This window comes from Meriones unguiculatus, chromosome 17, assembly GCF_030254825.1.
Source record: "Meriones unguiculatus strain TT.TT164.6M chromosome 17, Bangor_MerUng_6.1, whole genome shotgun sequence".
NCBI lineage: Eukaryota > Metazoa > Chordata > Mammalia > Rodentia > Muridae > Meriones > Meriones unguiculatus.
In genome coordinates this window covers 89,445,780-89,467,918 of record NC_083364.1, presented here as the reverse complement: position 1 = coordinate 89,467,918, position 22,139 = coordinate 89,445,780, and the positions used below count along the sequence as shown (strand labels likewise).

The window sequence follows — 22,139 nt, the reverse complement described above, 5'->3', positions numbered from 1 at the left end:
CCACGTGGTTGCTGGGAATTGAACTCAGGACCTCTGGAAGGGCAGAGCAGTGTTCTTAACTGCTGAGCCATCTCTCCAGCCCCAATTCTAAGTTCTTAATTTCTTTTTTCTTGGAAGAATAATCCACAGTTATTATTTCTCAGGCTGTCAACAGAGAAAACCAAAGCAAACTATTCTGAGTGCTCAGCTATCATCTCTGCGTTTTTTGAATGTTTACGGTTTATAATGCAACAAAACTTAGGCGAGGAGGATATGGAGCAGATGCTCATCAATGAGCAGGTACGTTTGCAGACCACCTGTGCTTTGCACCCAGAGGAAAGACTCGAGATCAGTGTCTTCCTGAAGGTTTTTGGTAGTTTTTGGTAGCCTTCCATGTAAGGATTTCACTTTAATAGTTGCACATTGAGTGGTGTATTTCTGACCATATAAGTAAAAATTCTGTACTTCCAGTTGCTATTGTAATATCCATAGACTAATTTATCAAGTCCTGTCTCTGGATTTAAATTTCTGATTGCTGTAGAGAGACAGTTTAAAACAGAATTTGCATGGTGCTTTTGGTGATATGTAGTGTAGGTTTCAATTATTTAGTAGTCTTGATATTTCTAAAATGCTCAGTTGCATTTACCCCTTTATGAACACTTGTATTTGTCTGTGATCATCATATGAACAGGTTCTCTATCTCTCTCTCTGTTTTGTTTTTCAAGACAGAGTTTCTTTGTGCATCCCTGGCTATCCTGGAACTAGCTCTATAGCCCTGGCTGGCCTTGAACTCAAAAAGATCTGCCTACCTCTGCTGTAGTGGGGTTAAAGGAGTGGGCCACTGCCTCCCAGCTCTCTCTTGGATTTTTAAAAGATTTTATGTCTATCTGTGGGGTATGGCTCTATGCATGTGTATATAGGCACCTGATGAGTCTAGATGAATAATTCGAATCCCCTGCAGCTGCAATTAGAGGTACAGTGCTGGGAACTGAACTTCAGTCGTCCACAAAAACAGTACATGCTCTTAACTACTGAGTCATCTTTCTAGCCCCATTACCATCTCTTACCTTCCTTCCTTTCTTTTCTCTCTCTCTCTCTCTCTCCCCCTCTCTCTCCCCCGCCCCCACCCCCACCCCCTAAGGTTTTTTGAGACAGGGTTTCTCTTTCTACCTCTGACTGTCCTGGAACTCACTCTGTAGACCAGGCTGGCCTTGAATTCAAGATCTATCTCTTACCTTTCTAATTCAGGAAAGGTGCTTTTTGATGCTTAAATGCCTGTTATCTTCCCAATAGCTTACAGTCTATTTCTTTATTATTTAGACAAGGTCTTATATAGCCCACCCTAGCCATCAGCTTCCTTGTAGCCAAGGATGACACTGGCCTCCTGATCCTTATGTGCACACTTCCCAAGGGCTGAAATTATGGGCATACATCACCTCACCTGGCAGCTGCTAGTCCTGTATGTTTTTTGTATCTTTTAATTAAGTGGGGAAAATGCAATAACTGATTGAGCTTAGAAGATACAAAGAAAACTGGATTATAAATTATGGTTGATTACATCGTAAAATTAATTGAGGTGGAATATAGTAAAATTGTCAACCTTTTTGAATGATCAGAAAATATTTAAGTTAACTGTTTTCAGAGATCTGATGGGAAAACGAGATGGGGGAGGGGAGGAGGTATGTGCATGTTTAAGTGCGTGTGAATGCCAAAGGACAATTTCATGTGTTATTTCTCAGGACTCTCTCTTTTTGCTTTTTGAAGCAGGATTGAAATGTACAGATCTGGGTAGGCTGTCTGGCCAGTGAACCCAGGGATCTGCCAGTTTTTTGTTTTGTTTTGTTCCTTTTTTAATATGTATTTGGGGGATTGAAGTGAGGTGTCCTCATCCTGGCTTGGCAAGCACTTTGCTGACTGAGCCATCTCCCTGGCCTTCAAATAAGAGGCTGTTTTTATGCTGTTTTTAACATTGTTTAAACTCCTTGAAAATTGAAATTAAAAATTTTTACCTTCTCTTTCAGTTGATCCCATTTATTGATAGAATTCTCAAAGACCCAGGATTGCAACATGAGTCAATGTTTAACCATTTAGCAGAAACATTAAGTTCTTGGGAAACCAAAGCAGATGGAGAAAAAGAGGCTGAAACGGATTACAACTTGGAGAATGTTCTGCTAAATTTCTGGGAAAGACTGTCAGAGATCTGTGTGGAGAAAATCAGTGAGCCAGATGGGGATCTGAGGTCTGTTTTGAGTGTGTCTAACCTAGTGGGGGTCCTTCAGAAGCCAAGGAGCTCATTGAAGTCAAACAGAAAGAAATGTGGCAAGGTCAGGTTTGCTGATGATACGCCTGAAGTTAATAAGGAGAATGAAAAATGCATGTCTTCAGGAGGAGAGAACAGTGAAGGCTCTGAAGGAGTGACAGAATCTCACAATTCTTTAGACCTTGTGTCTCCTTTAAGGAAGAAATATCTGGAAGACTTAGTGTGTAAGCTTGCAGAGGTGAGCATTGACTTTGTCAATGAGCAGAAGTCAGAACAACACATGCACTTTCTCTCTACACTGCTCGATTCCTTCTCCTCAGGCCAAGTATTTAAAATTCTCCTCGGTGACGATCAGAAGAATATTGACAAACTCAAATCTCTGGAACTAGCCCAACTTGCACAAAAAAATCCTGCAGTGCAGTTCTTATATCAGAAACTGGTAGGCTGGCTAAATGAGAGCCAGAAGAAGGATGGGGCCTTCCTGGTGGACATGTTGTATAGTGCCCTCCGATGCTGTGACAATGATGTGGAAAGGAAAGATATCTTGGATGATTTAACCAAGGTATTACTTCATATGTCTTTTACAAACATTTTTGTGATGCATGATAAGAATAAACCTGTATGGGTGCTGGTTTTGGATTACTTACTTGACTCTGGATGTCAGTTTAAAGACAATATGCTCTTCACTGATTTGGGAAGTAATGATTAATTCCACAGTGACAAAAGGTTGGTAACTAAAGTGCACTTTTTTCGTCTCTTTAAAGCTGGACTGCCTAAAGTGATGCAGTTTTGTTTTGGATGTGCAGAGCTTCAGTTATGTTTTTAGAGTGTTCCTATTAGTCCTGTAACTTTCTAACTCTTTTCTTCTTTCAGGAGGACCTGAAATGGAGTTCTCTTCTTCAGATCATTGAAAAGGTATTTTAAGCATCCCCCACCTCTTTTTTTTTTTTTTCTTTTTTGGTTTTGTGTGTGGATATAGACAAATTAAAACCACAGTCCTATTTTTATACTGACTGTGGTCAAGTGTGTGATACAGCACATCTTTATTATTTTAAATTCTAATGAGAAACTGACTCTGAAGAGTCCAGCTTGTTGTTTAGGAGGAGATACAGACAGCATTGTGTTGTCTTCTAATTGAGGCTACAAGGTTCTGCTTATTGTGTTCTGTAGAAGTGAAGTGAATGGTTCTAGCTCTGACCAGAGCACATCTGGAAAATCTTTTCTATGTAAGAACCATGCAGGATGTGAAAATGCCTTAGCCGTGTACAGTTTGCCACTTGATTAAGTGAGAAAACAGATAATAAAAGTAAGGAGACATGTCGGGTGAGGTGGTGCAGGCCGGTATTGCCAGCACGTGGGAGGCAGAGGCAGCCAGATAGCTGTGAGTTTGAGACCAGCCTGGTCTACAAAGCGAGTCCAGAACAACAACAACAACAAAAAAAAAAGTAATGAGATGAAATCAAAGGATGAAATTTGGAATTTTTTAAAAAATGGCTTTAGTATTATTTCCTAATGATGATTTAAATGACAACCAAATTTTCAAACATAGATGCTTATGATCAGCTACTTAAGAGACTTCCTCTTAGAACATATTTTACTGATTTTTCTCACTTTATGTGAGTTTATGTTTTTTTAAAAATTGTAGTGAAATATACAAGATAAAACTATCGTAACATTTCTTTTCTTTTTTCCTCTTTGCTATGTTGGGGATTGAACCCAAAGCCTCCCACATGCTTTGCAAGCATTGAACTATGTTTCAGTCCCACTGTGTTTTTTTGTACAATTCGGTGATGATTAAATATAGTTACATTGTTTAATTTTCACAAACTTTCTTATTTTGTGAAACTACTTCATGGTTGTTAGCATAGCTCAGAGGTATAACACTTTCCAAGTATGTTGGAGGCCCTGGGTTTGATTCTTAGCACTATTTAAAAAAAAAAAAAAAAAAAACTTTTTAAATTATGTTCATATCATTCCCCATTTCATCAATTTATCAATTTTTTATTTTTTACTGAATGTGAGTGCAAAGTATTTTTTTAATGTTTATTGAGATTATAACTTGCAAGCCGACCATTTACATTTATTTAGTAGTTTGTAAGCAAGCAACATGAAGAGCTGGATTAGCTGGGTGATAAGCCTTGAATCAGGATAGGGAGAGTCAGTAATTACTAAGAGTAAACTGATAGGGGCCCAGTGGGTAAAGGTAATGAACTGAGTTTGATCCTAGGGACCCACTTGGTAGGACAGAACCAGTTCTTGCAGTTTGTCCTATGATCTCCACACCTGTGCCATAAGTTGTGTGTCCACATACATACAATGTGCATGCATGTACACATGCACTTGTTCACGTGCGTGTGCACACACACACACACACACACACATATGCACATGTACACGCACATATACACCACAAATGTAATTTTTAAAAACTAAGAAAAGACAGAGTAAATGTATATCCACCCGCTTGAAATCATCTGTATCTGCCTGGTCATCCAGTTGCTTGTGTCTGTGCAGAAGAACATCTTCCTGTGCGGTGTTTGTAAGGCCCCCTTCATTGGGCTCCTGGGACTCCCAGCTCTCCTGGCTTCTTACTGCTACAGAGAGTCTTTCACTTGCATTGAGACCCTGTCTCAGTAACTTGAGAGACATTTTACTCTGACATTTATTTTCTCTATCAGGAGTGAAACTTGCAGTTTCTGAAGATTAAGCCTATTGCTTTACAAATTAGGAAGTAGGCCCAGATTGGTTGAGAGATTTGTCAAACATCATAAGGCTAGTTAAATGATAAGGCTTAGATTGAAATGTAAGCTCTGATTGTCTATAAATTTTTAACATAAAAGATAAGCAGTTTTTAGCCACTACCCAACGTGCACTTGGGTTTTCTTTTTTCCAGATTGCTTTGAAATGAATCAAGTTGCAAATTCCTTTCTTCTCAGCCTTTAAGCAAAAGAAGCTCTGGGAACATGGATCAGCATGGTTTTGGGGGTGGATTTACAAGTTTTTTTTTTTTGTTTTGTTTTGTTTTTTTTCCTCTTGCTTCCCCACTCAACAAAAATAAAAAAGTTATCATTAGATACTTGGCCCTAGGCACTCTATTTCAGAGACTCTGGAGAAATAAACCCCACTGTTAATATTGAAGTCATTGGCCATTATATATTAATTGTTCTTTAATTTGAGAAAAATTAATGAACAAAAATGTACTATTAAGAGGCCATTTATGAATCTATCTTCAGAGTTCATTCATTGTTCATTGAACATATCAGGGTTGGTAGCAGGTATCGAAGTTTAAAACTGTCTGCTGGCAAGGAACCCACAGTCTCATTGGAAAGACAAGATACTAGAATGGATGGAGAGATATTGAAAAAACAGATAGGATTTGTACAGATTTTCAAAGACTAAGTGGGATTTTGATATATGGGAATATGCATGGTTGGAGGATAACAACAAAGCATGGGAATGATCAGCAGCAGCGTTCTGGGGAGTGGGAAGGTAGTGGAAGAGCAGTGGGGACAGTTAGGACCACATGATGAAGGGAGCCAGTGGGAGCCATGCAATAATCTGGACACATCTTTTGATTTTGCTTCTAATCTTTACTCTTATGGTTTTTAGGCATGCTCTAGTTCAGATAAACATGCTTTAGTAACTCCTTGGCTAAAAGGCAGTATTCTTGGAGAGAAATTGGTTACCTTGGCAGACTGTCTTTGTGGTAAGGACTTGGAATCTACAGGATCTTCTGAATCTCACTCCTCAGAACAATGGACTCTGCTAAGACTGGCAATATCCCAACATGTTAAAAATGGTAGGGATCACAACTTCTGTCTTATAGCAGGATTGATAAACCTTTCTGCCTCCTGGGGGAATTCCATATTTTCAGTCCGAACATTGTTGGTTGAGATAAGGGATGTTTTCTATAATACCTTACATTTGTTATAAGTACTGTGTTTGTTACATGTTGTGACTTGAAAGATATATAGTATTAATTTTGATTTAAAAATTTTTGAACATAACAGCTCACTCTTGAATTTTATACGCTATTGCTGGGTTTTACCTTAAAATTGATTTTTAAACTTGAGGGCTCTTACATATGAGAGGGCAGATTGAGTTTTTAAATATTTTTTGTTGTTTAATATATACATATATGGCTTTAAAAATATAAAACATCAGAAAGATCTACATGATTGCTAGTAAAGGGTTAGATATTTCAAAATGTATTGTTAATACTCTTTACATTTGCCTATTTGGATTTTTTTTTCCTGTAGATTACTTGATTGGAGAAATGTATGTTGGAAGAATTATTGCTAAACTTCATGAAACTTTATCCAAAACAAAAGACTTGTCAGAAGCTGAGAACGGTGACTCCTCAGTGTCTTTTGTCTGTGATGTGGCCCATAGCTACTTCAGTTCAGCAGGAAGAGGCTTACTAATGCCACCAGCTGAAGATTTGATGTTAACTCTCTTTCAGTTATGTGCTCAGAGCAATGAACGAAATCACTTGCCAGGTAATAGCCTACTGCTCAAATGTTTTATTGGGAATCTCTGGCTCTGACTTCATAGTGAGTGTAAGTGCCCAGGTTTTATTACTTGAATTGTAATGTTTGTTAGTTTAAAGAACTTTGAGAAAATAGCACCGTCATGTTTTCAGTTCTAAAAACCAAGCTAAAAATTTCTAAAGTGCATGCTTGTTATCAAGGAACCACTGTGCAAGGGGCCATACTCAATGATTTAGAATCTTCACCTCTTCATTCAGTAGCACTAATAGGCTATTTTATTTCTTTTAGAATTATATTTATTTATTTTGTATGTGTGTACAGGTATGTGTGAGCATTTGTGGTTCATGAGTGTTTGGCACTGTGATTGTGTGGAAGTCAGAGGACAACTTGCAGGAGTTGGTTCCCTCCTCCTACCACATGGCTGTCAGAGATAGAACTTAGGTACTTAGTCTTAGGGCCAGCACCTTTATCTGCTGAAGACATTACCAGCCAGGTACCTCACCTTTTTCCTTTTCCTTTCCTTTCTTTTCCTTTCCTTTCCTGTCCTGTCTTTTCTTCTCCTTTCCTCCATTCTTCTTCTTTTAAAGATTTATTTATTTTAGGTATGTGAGTGCTCTATCTGCATGCCAGAAGAGGGCACCAGATCCCGAAGTATAGATGGTTGTGAGCCATCATGTTGATACTGGGAATTGAACTCAGGACCTTTGGAAGAGCAGACAGTGCAGTTAACCTCTGAGCCATCTCTCTAGCCTCTCTTATTGCTTTTTGTGTGTTATTTTGTTTGTTGTTTTTTTTTGAGACAGAGTCTCACTGTTGTGGAACTCAGTATGTATACCAGACTGGCTTTGAACTCAGAGAGATTTACTTGCCTCTGCCTCGCCAGTGCTGGGATTAAAGGTGTGCACTACCATGCCTACTGTACCTCATTTCTTATTGACTCAATTTCCTTACTTATAAAGGGATGATGATGGTGATAAATCTTTTTATTATAGTAAAAGTTATTGATTCTTTTTTTTTTACAATATATTTTATTAGTTCTTTGAAAATTAGGCACATGCATACAATGTATTTTCATCATATTCACCCTACTCCTCACCCTAACTTTTCGCGGATGCACACCCACCCCGTTCTCATAGATCACTGGAGTTCACTTTTAAGATTTATTTTATAGCATTCTGCCTGCATGGTTACCTGAACACCAGAAGAGGGCACCAGATTTTATTATAGATGGTTGAGCCATCATGTGGTTGCTGGGAATTGAACTTAGGACCCTTGGAGGAACAGACAGTGTTCTTAACCTCTGAGCCATCTCTCCAGCTCCCAAGTTATAGATTCTTGATGTATGAAAAATGAAATTGAGATTGTCTTGTAAGGACTAAACTTTTGCCCTCTGTATTCAAGTTTATCTGGGAAAGGAACATAAAAATAATATTGATGAGGCCGGGCATGGTAGTGCATGCTTTTAATTCTAGCACTAGGAGGCTCAGACAGGAGATCTATGAGTTCACATAGTGAGCTCCAGGCCAGCCAGGGTTACCCAAGGAGACCCTGTTTTTTACAAAAACAGTAAAAATCTTATAGATGCAAGTTCTCTTCCTCTAGCCCTGTCTTTAATACTTACTTTTCTGTTGGGAAAGATAACTTGTATGCCTCAAAGGACAGTGACTTTTGGTAAAGAAGCTCAGGGTAGGGAAAACAGCTACCTTATCATTTATAGTCTTATGGTACAAACTAGATTGTGTTGTTTCATGAATATGGCAGTTATTTTCTTTTATTTATGAGAGTGTAATTTTGTATTTTGTTTTAAAATAACATTTTAAAGATCTCAGCAAATTTGTTTCAGATGTTTTGTACTGATAAGAGTTTATTCAGTGAGATTACAAATTATTGATAATACCTTGGTTTTTAGATTTTCTGATCTGTAAACTGAAAAATACTTTGCTCTCTGCCATAAATTTATTGGTCCATCAAACTGCAAGTACATATGAGAGTACCTTCCTACGTTTGTCTGTTCTGTGGCTGAAGGACCAGGTTCAGTCTTCAGCTTTGGATAATACAAGGTAACCTTTTGTGTACAGTTGCACAGTGTCCCTTGTGTAAGATCTCATTCTGGCTATAATAGTGCATGTCCATATTCCTAGCACTCAGAAGCATCATAAGCTGAGGCCATTCTGGATTACATAGTGAAAGCCAGCCTTAAAAAAAAAAAAAGTTCATGGATAAGTGTGAGTTCCAGTCTGTGTAAGAGTCTTACAAAACTAGGCCGCCCAGATTTTTCAGAAAACATATTGTCATAACATTATTCATTTAAATTGTCAGTTGAACGATTATTTAACTGTTAAACTATCTGTAGTTAGTAGCATGGTGTGGCATTATTCTGTTAAAGATTTTGGAATGTTAACTGTGATCTTTAATGGCCACCGTAATACTAATTGTCCTTGGCTGTTCATTTGTAAGATACGGGATTACAAGAACATTTTATGTAGCTGTCCATATAGTGAGGTTGAAAACAATGCATACAGTGTCTTTGGGCTTGGTTCAAATACTCATCTTCTTACCATTAGGAAGTTGTGTTTCAGACACTTCACATCTGAAAATGGTCATCTGCTACATCAGAGATAGAAGCATCGCTCAGTTTCAGATTATAAATGTGAGATTAAACCCCCACTTTTGAGTCTGCACATCTTACTTAGTTATGGTGAGGGGTAGGAAAGATCACTTTCTCTTTTCTGTGTTCTTGTGCTCAGGTATGCTATTTCTATAATTGGATGTACTAGATTGTTGAACCTGGTTGTACTATAACTATAGCCATTCTTTGCATTGTTTTTAGCCTTCAGGTCCTCTTGTCTGCTGTTGGTGATTTGCTGAGCACTCTTGTAGAGAGCAAGGATTCTTCTCTTCTTGGAGGTTACATTGGAAGTGTAATGCCCAGTGACAGTGAATGGGACAGGATGAGGCAGTCTCTTCCTATTCAGGTGAGTCTAATGCTGAAGAACACATCTCATTCTGAAGTTTGTTTCATTCAGTTTCAGTCTGTTTACCCTGGAGTCGAAAAAAAAAAATTTAACAGTGTTTCTTGCATTGCTCTTATGTCTTTGAACATTAATAACAGTTGTTATTAATGCAAATATACCATTTGACACTGGTGTCAGCCTCATGTAAAGAGGAATAAGGTCTAAGGTCTGCTTCTGTCTTTGGTTATCTTAAAGAACTGTGCATTGTGGTGACTGCTCTGATACAAACAAAGCTTCTGGGCTACTGTGCTTTCACATAAGCTACATATTCTCATAGCCTCATTTGAACAAAAGAAACTGGGTAATATAGTGAACAAAAATTAGAAATCGATAATAAGCAATTTAGAATAGCAATGAACTTGCATATAATTTAGTATGTTCTGTTTACAGTGGTTACACAGACCTCTTTTAGAGGGAAGGTTGAGTTTAAATTATGAATGCTTCAAGACTGATTTTAAAGAACAAGACACAAAGATTCTTCCCAGCCATTTGTGTACTTCATCATTATTGAGCAAAATGATCTTAACTGTACAGAAAAAGAAACTAGTCCTAGAAAACAATGTCCTCGAGAAAATAAGTAAGTCTATGAAGATTTAAATAGGCTATATATATATGTGCGTGTGTGTGTGTGTGTGTGTGTGTGTGTGTTTTTAAATGAAAGTTATAATTTGGTTTAGATATGCGATAATCTTATTACTTATTCAGCATAATTTAGCATAATTCAGTTATTTTATTTAAGCTGGCATAACATTAGCGTAAGGAGATTCTGTGTCACATGCCCTGAAGACAGTTGGTGTAATGCTCCGTGCTTTATCAGGATCCTGAAATTTCTTTTGGATTTTGAACATACTTACCTTTATGGCTCTAATTATTTTATTGACAGGTAGACACTCAAATGTTGAAGCTCAAGAAGATTTAGAATCCCAACAAAATTCCCCATTTGTAATACTGTAGGTATGTCCTGCACACAGTAGTATTCAAATGGAAAATTTGCATACATGTGAGAGAATACATGTTCTATGGAAGAAAGATGAAATTTCATTTGGCTATTGAGTGCTGCACTTTATTTACATTGCTCAGAGACTGTCCAAACAGAAAAGTAGAAGATGATGGTTTGTTCTTGTTGGTTTACCAGTTTTAAGCTGTTGTATTACTTTATGTTTTTATACATGGGGCCATTCCTGGAAGCCAGAAGACCATCTCAGATCACCGCAGAAGCTAGTGGTGCAGGCAGATTTGAGTAGGTCAATATGGCTGATGGGAACTGAACTCAGGTCTTCTGGCTTTTAACCAGTGAGCCATCTCTCTAGCACCTTCCTTCCTTTTTTTTTTTTTTTTTTAATAAACTCTCAGCCTGCCATAGCTTACCAAGTATGGAGACGTTTAATCATTGTCATCTTTCTCAAATGACTGATGGAAATTTTTTGAGATGGTGTCTTCAGTGTATAGCCCTAACGGGTCTAGAACTTGCTTTGTAGACCAGGCTGGATGCAAACTCTGTCTCCCAAATTGCTAGGCTAGTGTTGTCAGCTGTCAGTTAAATAAGGTAATTGTTTTTACTAACTTAAGAGTGTTTGTTATTGGAGGACCAGGTTTCAAGGCTCCTGACTTCATGACTCACACATGATTTTATAAGAATTTTGGCTTTTGCTGTGCTAACAATCTGTGATTGTGAAGTTTTGCTTTAGACTCTTGGTTCTTTTATTCTAAAAGCCCTAAGAGAGTTGAATACAGAGCAGTGTCCTACTGAGGTGTATGGTTACTTTTTGGTTTGTTGTTTTGGGACAGGGGCTTACTATGTAGCCCTGATGGCCCCACAGACATTTTCCTGCTAGCCTAGGTGCTGAGATTAAAGGCACGTGCTACCTCCCCATGTTTACTTATGTAGTTTACATTGGATCATGTGTTTGCCTAATTGTCATGAAGCTACTGTCTTAGGCTAGAATCTCTTGTTTTGTTTTTTCCTGTTTTTGTTTTTTAAGATTCATTTGTATTTTTTTAAAGATTTATTTATTTGTCATGTATACAGTGTTCTGCCTGCACACCAGAAAGAGGGTATCAGATCTCATTATAAATGGTTGTGAGCCACTATGTGGTTGCTGGGAATTGAACTCAGGACCTTTGGAAGAGCGGGTAGTGCTCTTAACCTCTGAGCCATCTCTCCAGCTCCTCATTTGTATTTTTAATTATGTGTATGTGTGTGCATATGTACATGAGAATGCACTTGCCCTCTGGCCAAAGGTGTTTAATCTGTTGGAGTTAGATGGCTGTGAGCTATCTGGTATGGGTGTTGGGAAAAAAAAAAAACCTTGACAAGTGCTCTTAAGTGCTGAGCCCTTACCTTTTTTGTATACCAAGTACACCTTGAACTCACTGAGATCTGCCTACCTCTTCCTGAGTGCTGGGATTAAAGGCATGCACCACCACGACTGGCTCACTCCTGGCTGCTAGCTGTTTCCAGTATCTAGTAAATTAGGGCTCTCTTTGGAAGAGGAGTGGTATTTGTTTTGCAATGGGGTCTCACTTAGGTACCATATTGGTCCCTGATTTTTCCCACCTTAGCTTCTCTAGTGCCTGGGACTGTAGGTACATGCCACTGCACCCAACAAAGGTGTACTGTTTTATGCTGGCAGCTATTGTTACTTTAATTATCCGCTCAAATCTCAAAGCAATTTGAAAACCAGCTGATAGCTATTTTTATATGAGTGAGCACAGTTAGAAAATGGGTACAGGGTGAAAGTGTTTCAATGGCCAGTCACCATGTGTTCTCTATGCTATGATGGCTGTGCTTTAGGTTTTGAGCAAGCAAATTTATTAAGTGAAAGTGAAAGAAGCAAAAGTGAAAGGAGAAATAGCAAGTACCTGATAGAACAGTCACAGCATCTAGCACAGATGACTGGAACAGCTCAGTTAAGAGCGTAAACAAAAGGTAACATCTTCAAGTTAAGCTTACAGATATCCAGCAGAAATCAACGGGGGAAACCAACTGAGGCAAAAGTAAGAGTTCCTTTTGAGCCTTGGTCAAACAGTGTCAGCTACAGTTAAGCTTACGTGTAAAAGAATGAATACCATCAAATAACATCATCATAGCAGGCACTTAATGTCATCCAGCAGATACCAACGCAAGGAGAGACACAGGTGTAGAGTCTTCTTGGCCCTCTTCATGGGTGAGCCGCTTTCACTTTCATGGATGAAACCTTTTTCCATTGCAGGTGTTCTTAGATTGTGGGATAAGCATTGATTGCTAGGTGGAAACATAGCTTTATCCCTGTCCTTACCACCATGTTTTCAGTGCCCTCAGATGCCTACTGACTTTCTTGTTACAGAATTAGGAAGCCAGCTTGTCTTACGACAAGAGTTTTGGAAGAGACAAGGAAGAGCCCCAGACTCAGTTTTCCACAAGCTTTGATAGTACATGACAGTACAGTCAGCATTGGGTACTGTACACAGTGTGCCTTTGATAACTGGCTTTCTCCATTCTCTTAGTTGCAGAGCTGCTGTATTCATTGCAGTGGTGTGAAGAACTTGACAATCCACCATCTTTTCTAACTGGATTTTGTGAAATGCTTCAAAAAATGAATATAACTTATGGCAACTTATCCGTATTTTGTAATACAGATAGCCTTTTGGAGCTGTTATTTAACAGGTAAGACTACCTTTCAGTTGTTTTTAAAGTAATTATTTGTGTTATGGCTTTCCCATCTTTAAGTTGTAAGCCCATTTTGTGCTTTTGTTTCAATCAGAATGTTGATTTAAATCCCTTTTAATAGTGTTTTAGTTTGGGTTTTATTGCTGTGAAAAGACATCATGACCAAGGCAACTCTTATAAAAGAAAACATTTAATTGGGCCTGGCTCTCAGTTTCAGAGGTTTGCTTCTTTATCATCATGGCAGGAAGCATGGCAATGTGCAGACAAACATGGTACTGGAGGAGCCCAAAATTCTACATCTTGATCCAAAGACAGTAGAAGGAGACTGTGTATCATACTGGGTGTAGCTTGAGCATAGGAGACTTCAAAGCCAACCCCCACAGTGAGATACTTCCTCCAACAAAACCAGACTTCTTAAAAGTGGCACTCATATGGGGCAAACATTCAAACACATAAGTCTATTGGGACCATTTCTGTTCAAACCACCACAAATAGTAAGCACTTTATAGATTGTAATCTTCTAGAGGAGGTGTTTGAATTTTGCCTTTTATTTAATCCGTAAATACATTCATGAGGCAGAAGATGAAAGAATTAGAAGTCTGTAGACATTGTTTTAATTTGTTACATGTGACTGATTTTCCCATTGCTTCTAAATTCAACCTGTACTTTTAACTGTACCTGTAACTTAGATGTATCTTAATGTTGTGGCTATGAATTGATCCTTCTCAGATGAGGAAAATGGATCATGAGAATAGTCCTTGTAGCATTACAGTAGTTAGATGTTTAACTTTTTGAATGACATTTTTCTGTTTTAGTTTACCAGTATTAGAGTATGAGGGTCCTAGACTTCCTCTGTATCACTGGTCCACACTGACACAGCTTGATGGGCATCGTGATGCAGGCTTTTAATCCCAGTACCCATATTTCTGTATGGGAAATAGAGGCAGGTGATATCTGTGTACTAGAGCCAGCCTGGTCTACATGGCTTCCCTCTTGAGTTCCTAATAGAAAATTCTACTACTGAACCACCAATGCAAAACCTGAGTTCCTAATAGTCTCCCTTCACTAAGACTCAGTTTTTTTTCCGGGAGAGAGCCCTTTCCCTTCTGTGCCTTCTGGTCTTCAAGTCAGATGTTTAAGGTCATCTCGTATTGGATCTTGAGGTACTTTGATTTTACCTGGGAATGAGAGCTCAGTTCCAGTTGAGAAGAACTACCTTTGGGTAATTAGTGGCATTTAGGTTCAAAGTTTTGGATTACTTAGTGATCAAAATTTATTTAATTCTGTAGATGGAATCCTGATAACAATTTTTTAAAATCTTAACAATTTTCAGAATTATTGATCCATACCTCTATCTATCTATCTATCTATCTATCTATGTATCTATCTATGTATTTATATCTATATTTTACCTCTTTTTTTTTTAGATCTAGAAAAAATGGCACACTTTGGTCTCTTATTATTGCTAAGTTGATCCTTTCCCGAAGTATTTCATCTGATGAAGTAAAACCATATTATAAAAGAAAAGAAAGGTATTAATTAATATGCTTTCCACTTTTCAATTTATTATTATAATTAGTTACATTAGCCATGTGTGATTAGTGAACACTGTTGTGAATCAAGAAAATCAAGGTTTGGGCAGTGAGGGAATTGAATGAAAGGAAAGGAGCACTAAAGTCTGATAGATTTGAACAGGGTTTGATTGGAGTCACATTTGTTGGTTTTTGAGATGGGGTCTCACTATGCAGCCCTGCTTCACCTGAAATGCATCATTTTATAAACCTGGCTGGCTTGCCTCTGCTGCTTGAGTGCTAGAATTAACAGATTTTTTTTTTTATTGAAGCATTTCTAACTTAATGCTTCAAGAACATTTATATTCTTTCAGAAAAAGAACATTTTATAAACCCAATTTCCTCAAAAATCTTTTGGTTAGGGAGTCAGAGAGATGACTTAGTAGTTAAGAGTACTTGTTGCTTTTGCAGAGAACCTGGGTTCAGTTCCCAGCATCCCAGCACCAACATGGTTACCAACAATCATCTGTAACTCCAGTTCCAGAGGATCAGACAGAACTTCTGATCTCTGAAGGCAGCAGGCATACAATTGGTACACAAAGAAATTTGGGCAAAACACTAGTAAATATAAATTTAAATTAAATCTTCTAATAGGAATACTTTCTGTTCTCAACATACCTATACCTTATTTGTTGTATGGAAGTGGGAAAAAAATTTTTTTTCTTCTTTTTTTTTTAATAGCACCTTTCTTGGTCTCCTGGTCTCACAGCCTCTACTTTTTTCCCTAGTTTTGATTTTATGTGTTTGCCTACATGGATATATGTGTACCATGTGTATGCCTGGTGCCCATGGATTCCAGAAGAGGGCGTTTAAATTCCTTGGAACTAGAGTTACAGGTGATTGTAACAGCCATGTGGGTGCTGGGAACTGAATTGGGGTCTTTTGTATGAGCAATAAGTGCTCTTAACCACCGAACTGTCTCCAGACCCTTGTCCATCCTTTCTTTTTCTTTCTTTCTTTCTTTCTTTCTTTCTTTCTTTCTTTCTTTCTTTCTTTCTTTCTTTCTTTCTTTCTCTTTCTTTCTTTCTCTTTCTTTTTCTTTCTCTTTCTTCCCTCCTTTCTTTCTTTCAGATTTATTATATACAGTGTTCTGTCTGTCTGTATGCCTAGACTAGGATACCAGGTCTCATTATAGATGGTTGTGAGCCACCATGTGGTTGCTGGGAATTTAACTCAGAACCTCAGTACTGGAAGAACAGCCAGTACTCTTAACCTCTGAGGCATCTCTCCAGCCCCCTTGTCTTTTCTTAAATAAATGACTGTTGTATGAAAGTGCACAGCAGAATGCAGTAATGTATAAGATGAGCAGAGTGGGGTGGCTATGCAGGTACGCTCCACTTTCAGATTGCTCTTGCATTTACTGACCTGCCTGGAATACTGTGTGTTTTCTGGCACTATAGAATTGCTAACTGAATTTCAGTTTTTTAAATCTTTAAAAAATTAAGAAATTTTATTTGAGGTAACTTTATTTACTTATGGGAAGTAAGAAAAGAATAAAAATAACAAAAATAAGCCTTAATTAGATGTATGTCCTGTTTTAATCATTGGTACCATTCTGCATAGAAAACTTGGGGTTTTATGTGTTTAGTTTTCTTGATGTTAGACATTGATACCAGGACTTAGTAAATGCTGTGCAAACACACTCCTCTACTAGGCTGTGTGCAGTCCAGCCCACTGGTAAAGATGGAAAATCACCGCACCCTAGAAAAGTTATGAATGTTCACTTCAAAAATGAGAAATGAGCAGAAAAGATAAAAAGCAACAAAATTTAAAAAAAAATTGGAATTAGCAATCATCAGTCTCATGGTTTCTTTTTTGGGACAAGTATTTGTACATTAGACTTTAGAATAGTCTGAATGACAGAATTTTGCAAAATAGCTATACACATAGAATAACTGTAAGTAATATTTTCTCTCTAAACAGTTTCTTCCCTCTAACAGAAGGTAATTTGCATACCATTCAAAGTCTCTGTCCATTTTTGTCTAAAGAAGAAAAGAAAGAATTTAGTGCTCAATGTATACCTGCTTTTTTGGGCTGGACTAAAGAAGACCTTTGCAGTATTAATGGTTAGTTGCTGGGTAACATTCTACATTTTAATAATTTCTTAAGATTAAAGAAGGATTTCTTAATATGTAAAAAAAAAAAAAGGTACAAGTGGCAAAGTCTACTTGAGTTCATTTGTTTCTACCTCATAGTTTTGTTACTTGTCAAGTTGGTAATTGCTAAGATGGAAGAGTGACCATTACCTCTTTTGAACAGAAGTGCTAAAGCCTTGAGAGAAAGTTTGTATTCAGAAGTGCCTTATAGTCATTTGTTTCCATCTATGGCTTTATCATGTGGTCCTGGGGTATCTAGGGCCTTCTGCATTCCAGATAAGCACTCTACCACTAAACAGTTACATCCTCAACCTTCCACCCAAGTAGCTTTTTAAAGCCATGTCTCCTTTCTCCATAGTCAACTATTGATTGCACATCTAAAGGTAAAAGAATAGTTTTTGTAGAATTTGAAAGTTTTTTGAACTCTGCAGTGTGTTAGTTCATGTGTTTATTGATTTAATAAGCATATCCATGCAGTTCCTATTGTAGAGAAGACAGAGAGAAGTCATGTTCCATCCTATTGTAACTGAGTGTAGCAGAGCACACACAGTATGCTGCTGTGGAAGTGGCAGAAAGGAGCGTTCCCTCTGCTTCCCAAGTAAGGTGTTGAGGTACATGTTTGAACATTAGTGCATATTGGAAAGAACATTCCTGGTCTGCAGAGTGAGTGCAGATAGTTCAGTTGAGCTGACATTTAACTAGAGATGCTGCATGATCAGAAGATGGGTTTTGAAATGATAGGGTCCCATAGGAATGAAGTTAAATTGCTGAGTGGTGTAACTCCTATAGGCATTTTAAATGTATTAATTTGGACACTGCTCAAGGAAGATCATGGCTTTCAGAGCAGACTTTGTGTTTTATAGTAGTAGAATTTGAAATGCTTTAAAATTTTCTTTAGAAATTTTACTTTAGAAGGTTTGAACATCTTATAGTATAAAAGCTTACCAGAAAGCTTTTATGTTTTTTGAGTAAATATTTTAATTACAGAATTCTACAATTCTATATGTTTTATTTTCTACTTTATTTAACTTCACCCTCCATAGCTGTGCATTTTTGTTGTTGTTTTTGAAAGGTGAGTAGAAAAGGCTCCTTCCTATATACAGAAATAGAACAGGCTACTATAAATTCCAATACCATGCATTTCCTATCTCCTTCCCTTCTAATCCCCTATTCTAGACTATATGCTGGGTGAGCATGGAGACACACCTGTGCCCATAGGGTTGAGAAGCTCGTTTCTTGACTCTTTAGTATAATACCTTTTAAATAGATTTGCTTATTGTTGTTAATTTATACATAGACAAAGTCTTGTGTGTAGCCCAGACTTGTCTGGATGGGAGCATTCTCCTATCTCTACCTCTCGTGGGCTGAGATTGTAGGGACACAGGCTCAAGCTTTTCTTTTGGAAGAAAAGCTTCTAAAAAGGTAACTTGTGTGTTACCTTTTTAGCTTTCCAGAGTTGACTTGCTTTATAGAAGCTGTTTAAAATTTATTTTTCTTTTCACTCTGACTTTTCCTTTAGGAGCTTTTGGACATCTTGCCATTTTTAATTCTTGTCTGCAAACCAGAAGTGTAGATGACAAACAGCTATTGCATGGTATATTAAAAATCATAATAAGCTGGAAGAAACAGCATGAAGATATTTTTCTTTTCAGTTGGTAGGTAATACTTTATTTTCCCCATGTAAAATGTAGACCCCGATTCAGTATTTTATCCTTACAATTTTTTTTTTTTGTTAACAAAATTTTAGTAGATATTTAAGGCATCACTTATGCATACCTGTTGTAAAATGGAATATTCTTTAGTTGACTGTCTTTGTCTGTATCACAGTAATTTATCAGAAGCAAGTCCTGAGGTTCTGGGAGTGAACACAGAAATCATGCGATTCCTCTCCTTGTTTCTGAAGCACTGCTCGTACCCGCTAGCGGAGAGTGAATGGGACTTTGTCATGTGTTCCATGCTGGCTTGGCTGGAGGTAAAGTAGCTACACGTGTCATCAGCTCTGTGTGGTCTTTGCCCACTCCTGTATACCTTTGCTTTCTACCCTGTCTTTAAATCATGAGTTTCATTAGTTTCTTTGTCAAGAAACCATTTAAAATACATTGGAGCTGTTCCTGTTAGTGCTGGATAGACCAGAAAAAGGATAGCAATTTCATGAGTCCAGGTGTCAGATCTACATTTAAATCTTCCATTAACTTGTTTTAATTCAGTATTTGCAACACAGTCTTTTTAGGTTAGATTTCACATGGCAAGATTTTGGGATCTTTTTGTTTTGTGTTTTGTCTGTTGGGGTATAATTTTTTCTAAAGTATGCTGTGCAGTATACTTAAGTAATTTGTGAAAGGTAAACACATTGCGCGTAGAATTAGTGTTCTTTTCACAAATCAAAGCAACTATAGAAATAGTAACTTCTGAGGTCTGTGAACGCAGATCAGTCAGGGCAGATGTGGTGAGAGTCTGCTTTGCCATGTTACCACTTGGTGAGTTAGATTTCAGCTCCATCTCATCCTAGAATTTTTTATTTTAAGATAACTTAATGTTCAACTTGTAAAGCTCGAAAGAATGAGTACTTAATGTACTTGGAAAAAGCAAGCATTTTCTTCTGACTTTACAAATTTAAAAGGTTCATTTTAGAATAAATTGTTCATTGATAATTGTTAGTTTCCTGGTATTTACTTTTGAAAGCTGTTTGATGTAAACATACATGAATTTCTCCTGAACTATGTACTTTAACAACCTTCTCCTTTTTCTCTTCTTCCTCACTCTCCTCCTCCTCTTTCTTCTCTTCCTCTGATTCAAAGTGATGAACAAATGCTTCATCCTGCATTGTTTGTGGTATTCTGGTAGCAGCCTGGTTACCTATTTCATTTCTATTGTTTTCTTAGACAACCAGTGAGAACCAGGCCTTGTACTCTGTTCCACTTGTACAACTCTTCGCCTGTGTCAGCTTTGACCTGGCCTGTGATCTCAGTGCCTTTTTTGATTCAGTAACTCCAGATACCATTGGCAATCTTCCTGTAAATCTGCTCAGTGAGTGGAAAGAGTTTTTTTCTAAAGGCATCCACAGTTTGCTATTACCTCTTTTGGTAACTGCTATAGGTAAGTGCAAAGGGGCATAATGATAATTACTGAAAACAACTGTTGAAAATTTTAAAATAAGCTTGGTTTCTTAGAGACAGTCTCTATGCTGCTGCTTCATGGTACAGATGGAGTGAAAGATGGCTTGGTATCAAGAAACTATTGCAAGTTAAGATTCAGTAATTCAGCAGAGTACATGGCTATAATCCCTCTAGAGAGTGACTCTTTTAAAAGTGTGTGGTAGAGCTCATTTTAACAGTTGAGGGGGATGGAAAAGCAGTTTGTTTCTCGTCAGGACTTTTGTAATAATTGTATCTAGTTTTTAATTGGTTTTCTTAATATATTTGATCAAGGCACTCAGTTTCTTTCTTATGAGTTGTATGTGTTTCTTTATTTTATATCAGGAGAAAACAAAGACCTGTCTGAAACCTCCTTTCAGAACGCAATGCTGAAACCCATGTGTGAAACGCTAACGTATATCTCGAAGGACCAGCTGCTGAGTCACAAGCTCCCTGTGAGATTGATTTCCAGCCAGAAAACAAACTTGCCAGAGTACCTGCAGACTTTGCTGAATACTTTGACCCCACTGCTGCTCTTCAGAGCCAGACCTGTGCAGATTGCTGCTTATCACATGCTATACAAGTAAGACATCTTCAGTTGGATGAGTACTTTAGTCTCTGAAACATGCTATATATTTTTTAAGTTCATTTAGCCACCTTTCCAGCCCTCGCATGGATTTTTAATCTTTAAAAAAATTAAATGAGAAATGAGACTGGATTATATATTCTAGTAATGGGGAGGACAAGTTTTTGACCTTGTCACTTCTGTCCCAGTGTAATTCTGTCCCAGTATTTAGATAATCTTGGCCATAAGTAGTTATTTTGGAAAAGAATAAAGAATTATTAAAAGATATACTCCACACAAAGTATGTCCTGCTGGCCTTAAGCACAAGTTAACAGTAGACAATTTCAGTATTGAAAAGTGATGTTCTGCTTTTCAGACTGATGCCTGAATTACCACAGTATGATCAGGATAATCTGAAGTCATATGGAGACGAAGAGGAAGAACCAGCCTTGTAAGGTTGAGTGTATGTTTGCATGTATGAGTGTGTACCCTGGTGTGTATGTGTGTGTGTTTGTGGGGGTGGGGTTACGCTTTCCATCTTGTCTGTGGTAGTCTCTTGTTTGCTGTTGCAATTTGCCCTGCTAGCTGGCCCACCAGCCATTGGGGATGCTCCTGCCTCTGTCTCCCATCTTGCTCTCTGAGGACTGGGATTGAAGAGCTCTGTTACCACATCCAGCTTTACATGAGCTCAGGGGATCCAGAGTCAGGTTCCTAAACTTTTGCAGGAAGTGCTTCACACACTGAGTCATCCCAGTTCCATTTTCCATCATAATTCAATTTCTAGATTCTTATCTTTTGCCTCCTGATGTTAGGAAACTGAAATGCAGACTCTGACTCTAGAATTTGTACTAATTCTGCATGCATACCCTTTGGAAGTTCTATAAGGCAAATGAAATCTAAAGTTGATGTTAAAGATTTTCTCTTTTTATTTTAAAAATTATGTATATGGGTGTTTTGTCTTTATGTATATCAGTGTACCACATGTGTTTCCTGGTGTCTGTGGAGGCCAGAAGAGTGCATCAAAGTCCTTGGTACTGGAGTTACAGATGACAGTGAGATGCTACGTGGGTGCTGGCTATCAAACCTCAGTGCTCTTAACTGCTGAGCCATCTCCCCTACCCTCTGTCTGTCTGTCTATCTATTTATTTCTGAATCAGTTCAGTTCAGTATGCTGCTGTTCATCAAAACTTCGGCCGTGTGGTCGTTGTGTAGATAGTGAAGCACTTCAGGTATCTATAGAGCCCTATTTGTACACAAAATATAGGTGTTGAGGGGCAAGAACAATATATAGTAAGCACATTGATTTTGCTAAGGAACTTATAAAGTAATGGATGCAGCTCTTTGTAACAGGATGTACATGTGACAGGTGCTAAGAAAAAGG

General features: G+C 37.8%; 1 protein-coding gene across 1 annotated transcript in view; it reads left to right on the top strand.

Moving 5' to 3' along the window:
* Ltn1 (listerin E3 ubiquitin protein ligase 1) overlaps positions 1-22,139 on the top strand; it is a 48,540-nt gene that overhangs the window by 14,898 nt on the left and 11,503 nt on the right. The window contains exons 9-24 of the mRNA XM_060370682.1: positions 144-279; positions 2,001-2,801; positions 3,113-3,154; positions 5,849-6,038; positions 6,499-6,738; positions 8,639-8,789; positions 9,560-9,704; positions 10,134-10,320; positions 13,230-13,389; positions 14,820-14,924; positions 16,887-17,029; positions 18,579-18,714; positions 18,887-19,031; positions 19,942-20,155; positions 20,539-20,776; positions 21,135-21,209. Of these exons, the coding sequence (XP_060226665.1) occupies positions 144-279; positions 2,001-2,801; positions 3,113-3,154; positions 5,849-6,038; positions 6,499-6,738; positions 8,639-8,789; positions 9,560-9,704; positions 10,134-10,320; positions 13,230-13,389; positions 14,820-14,924; positions 16,887-17,029; positions 18,579-18,714; positions 18,887-19,031; positions 19,942-20,155; positions 20,539-20,776; positions 21,135-21,209 (3,108 nt within the window). The remainder of the gene's footprint in view (positions 1-143; positions 280-2,000; positions 2,802-3,112; positions 3,155-5,848; positions 6,039-6,498; positions 6,739-8,638; positions 8,790-9,559; positions 9,705-10,133; positions 10,321-13,229; positions 13,390-14,819; positions 14,925-16,886; positions 17,030-18,578; positions 18,715-18,886; positions 19,032-19,941; positions 20,156-20,538; positions 20,777-21,134; positions 21,210-22,139) is intronic.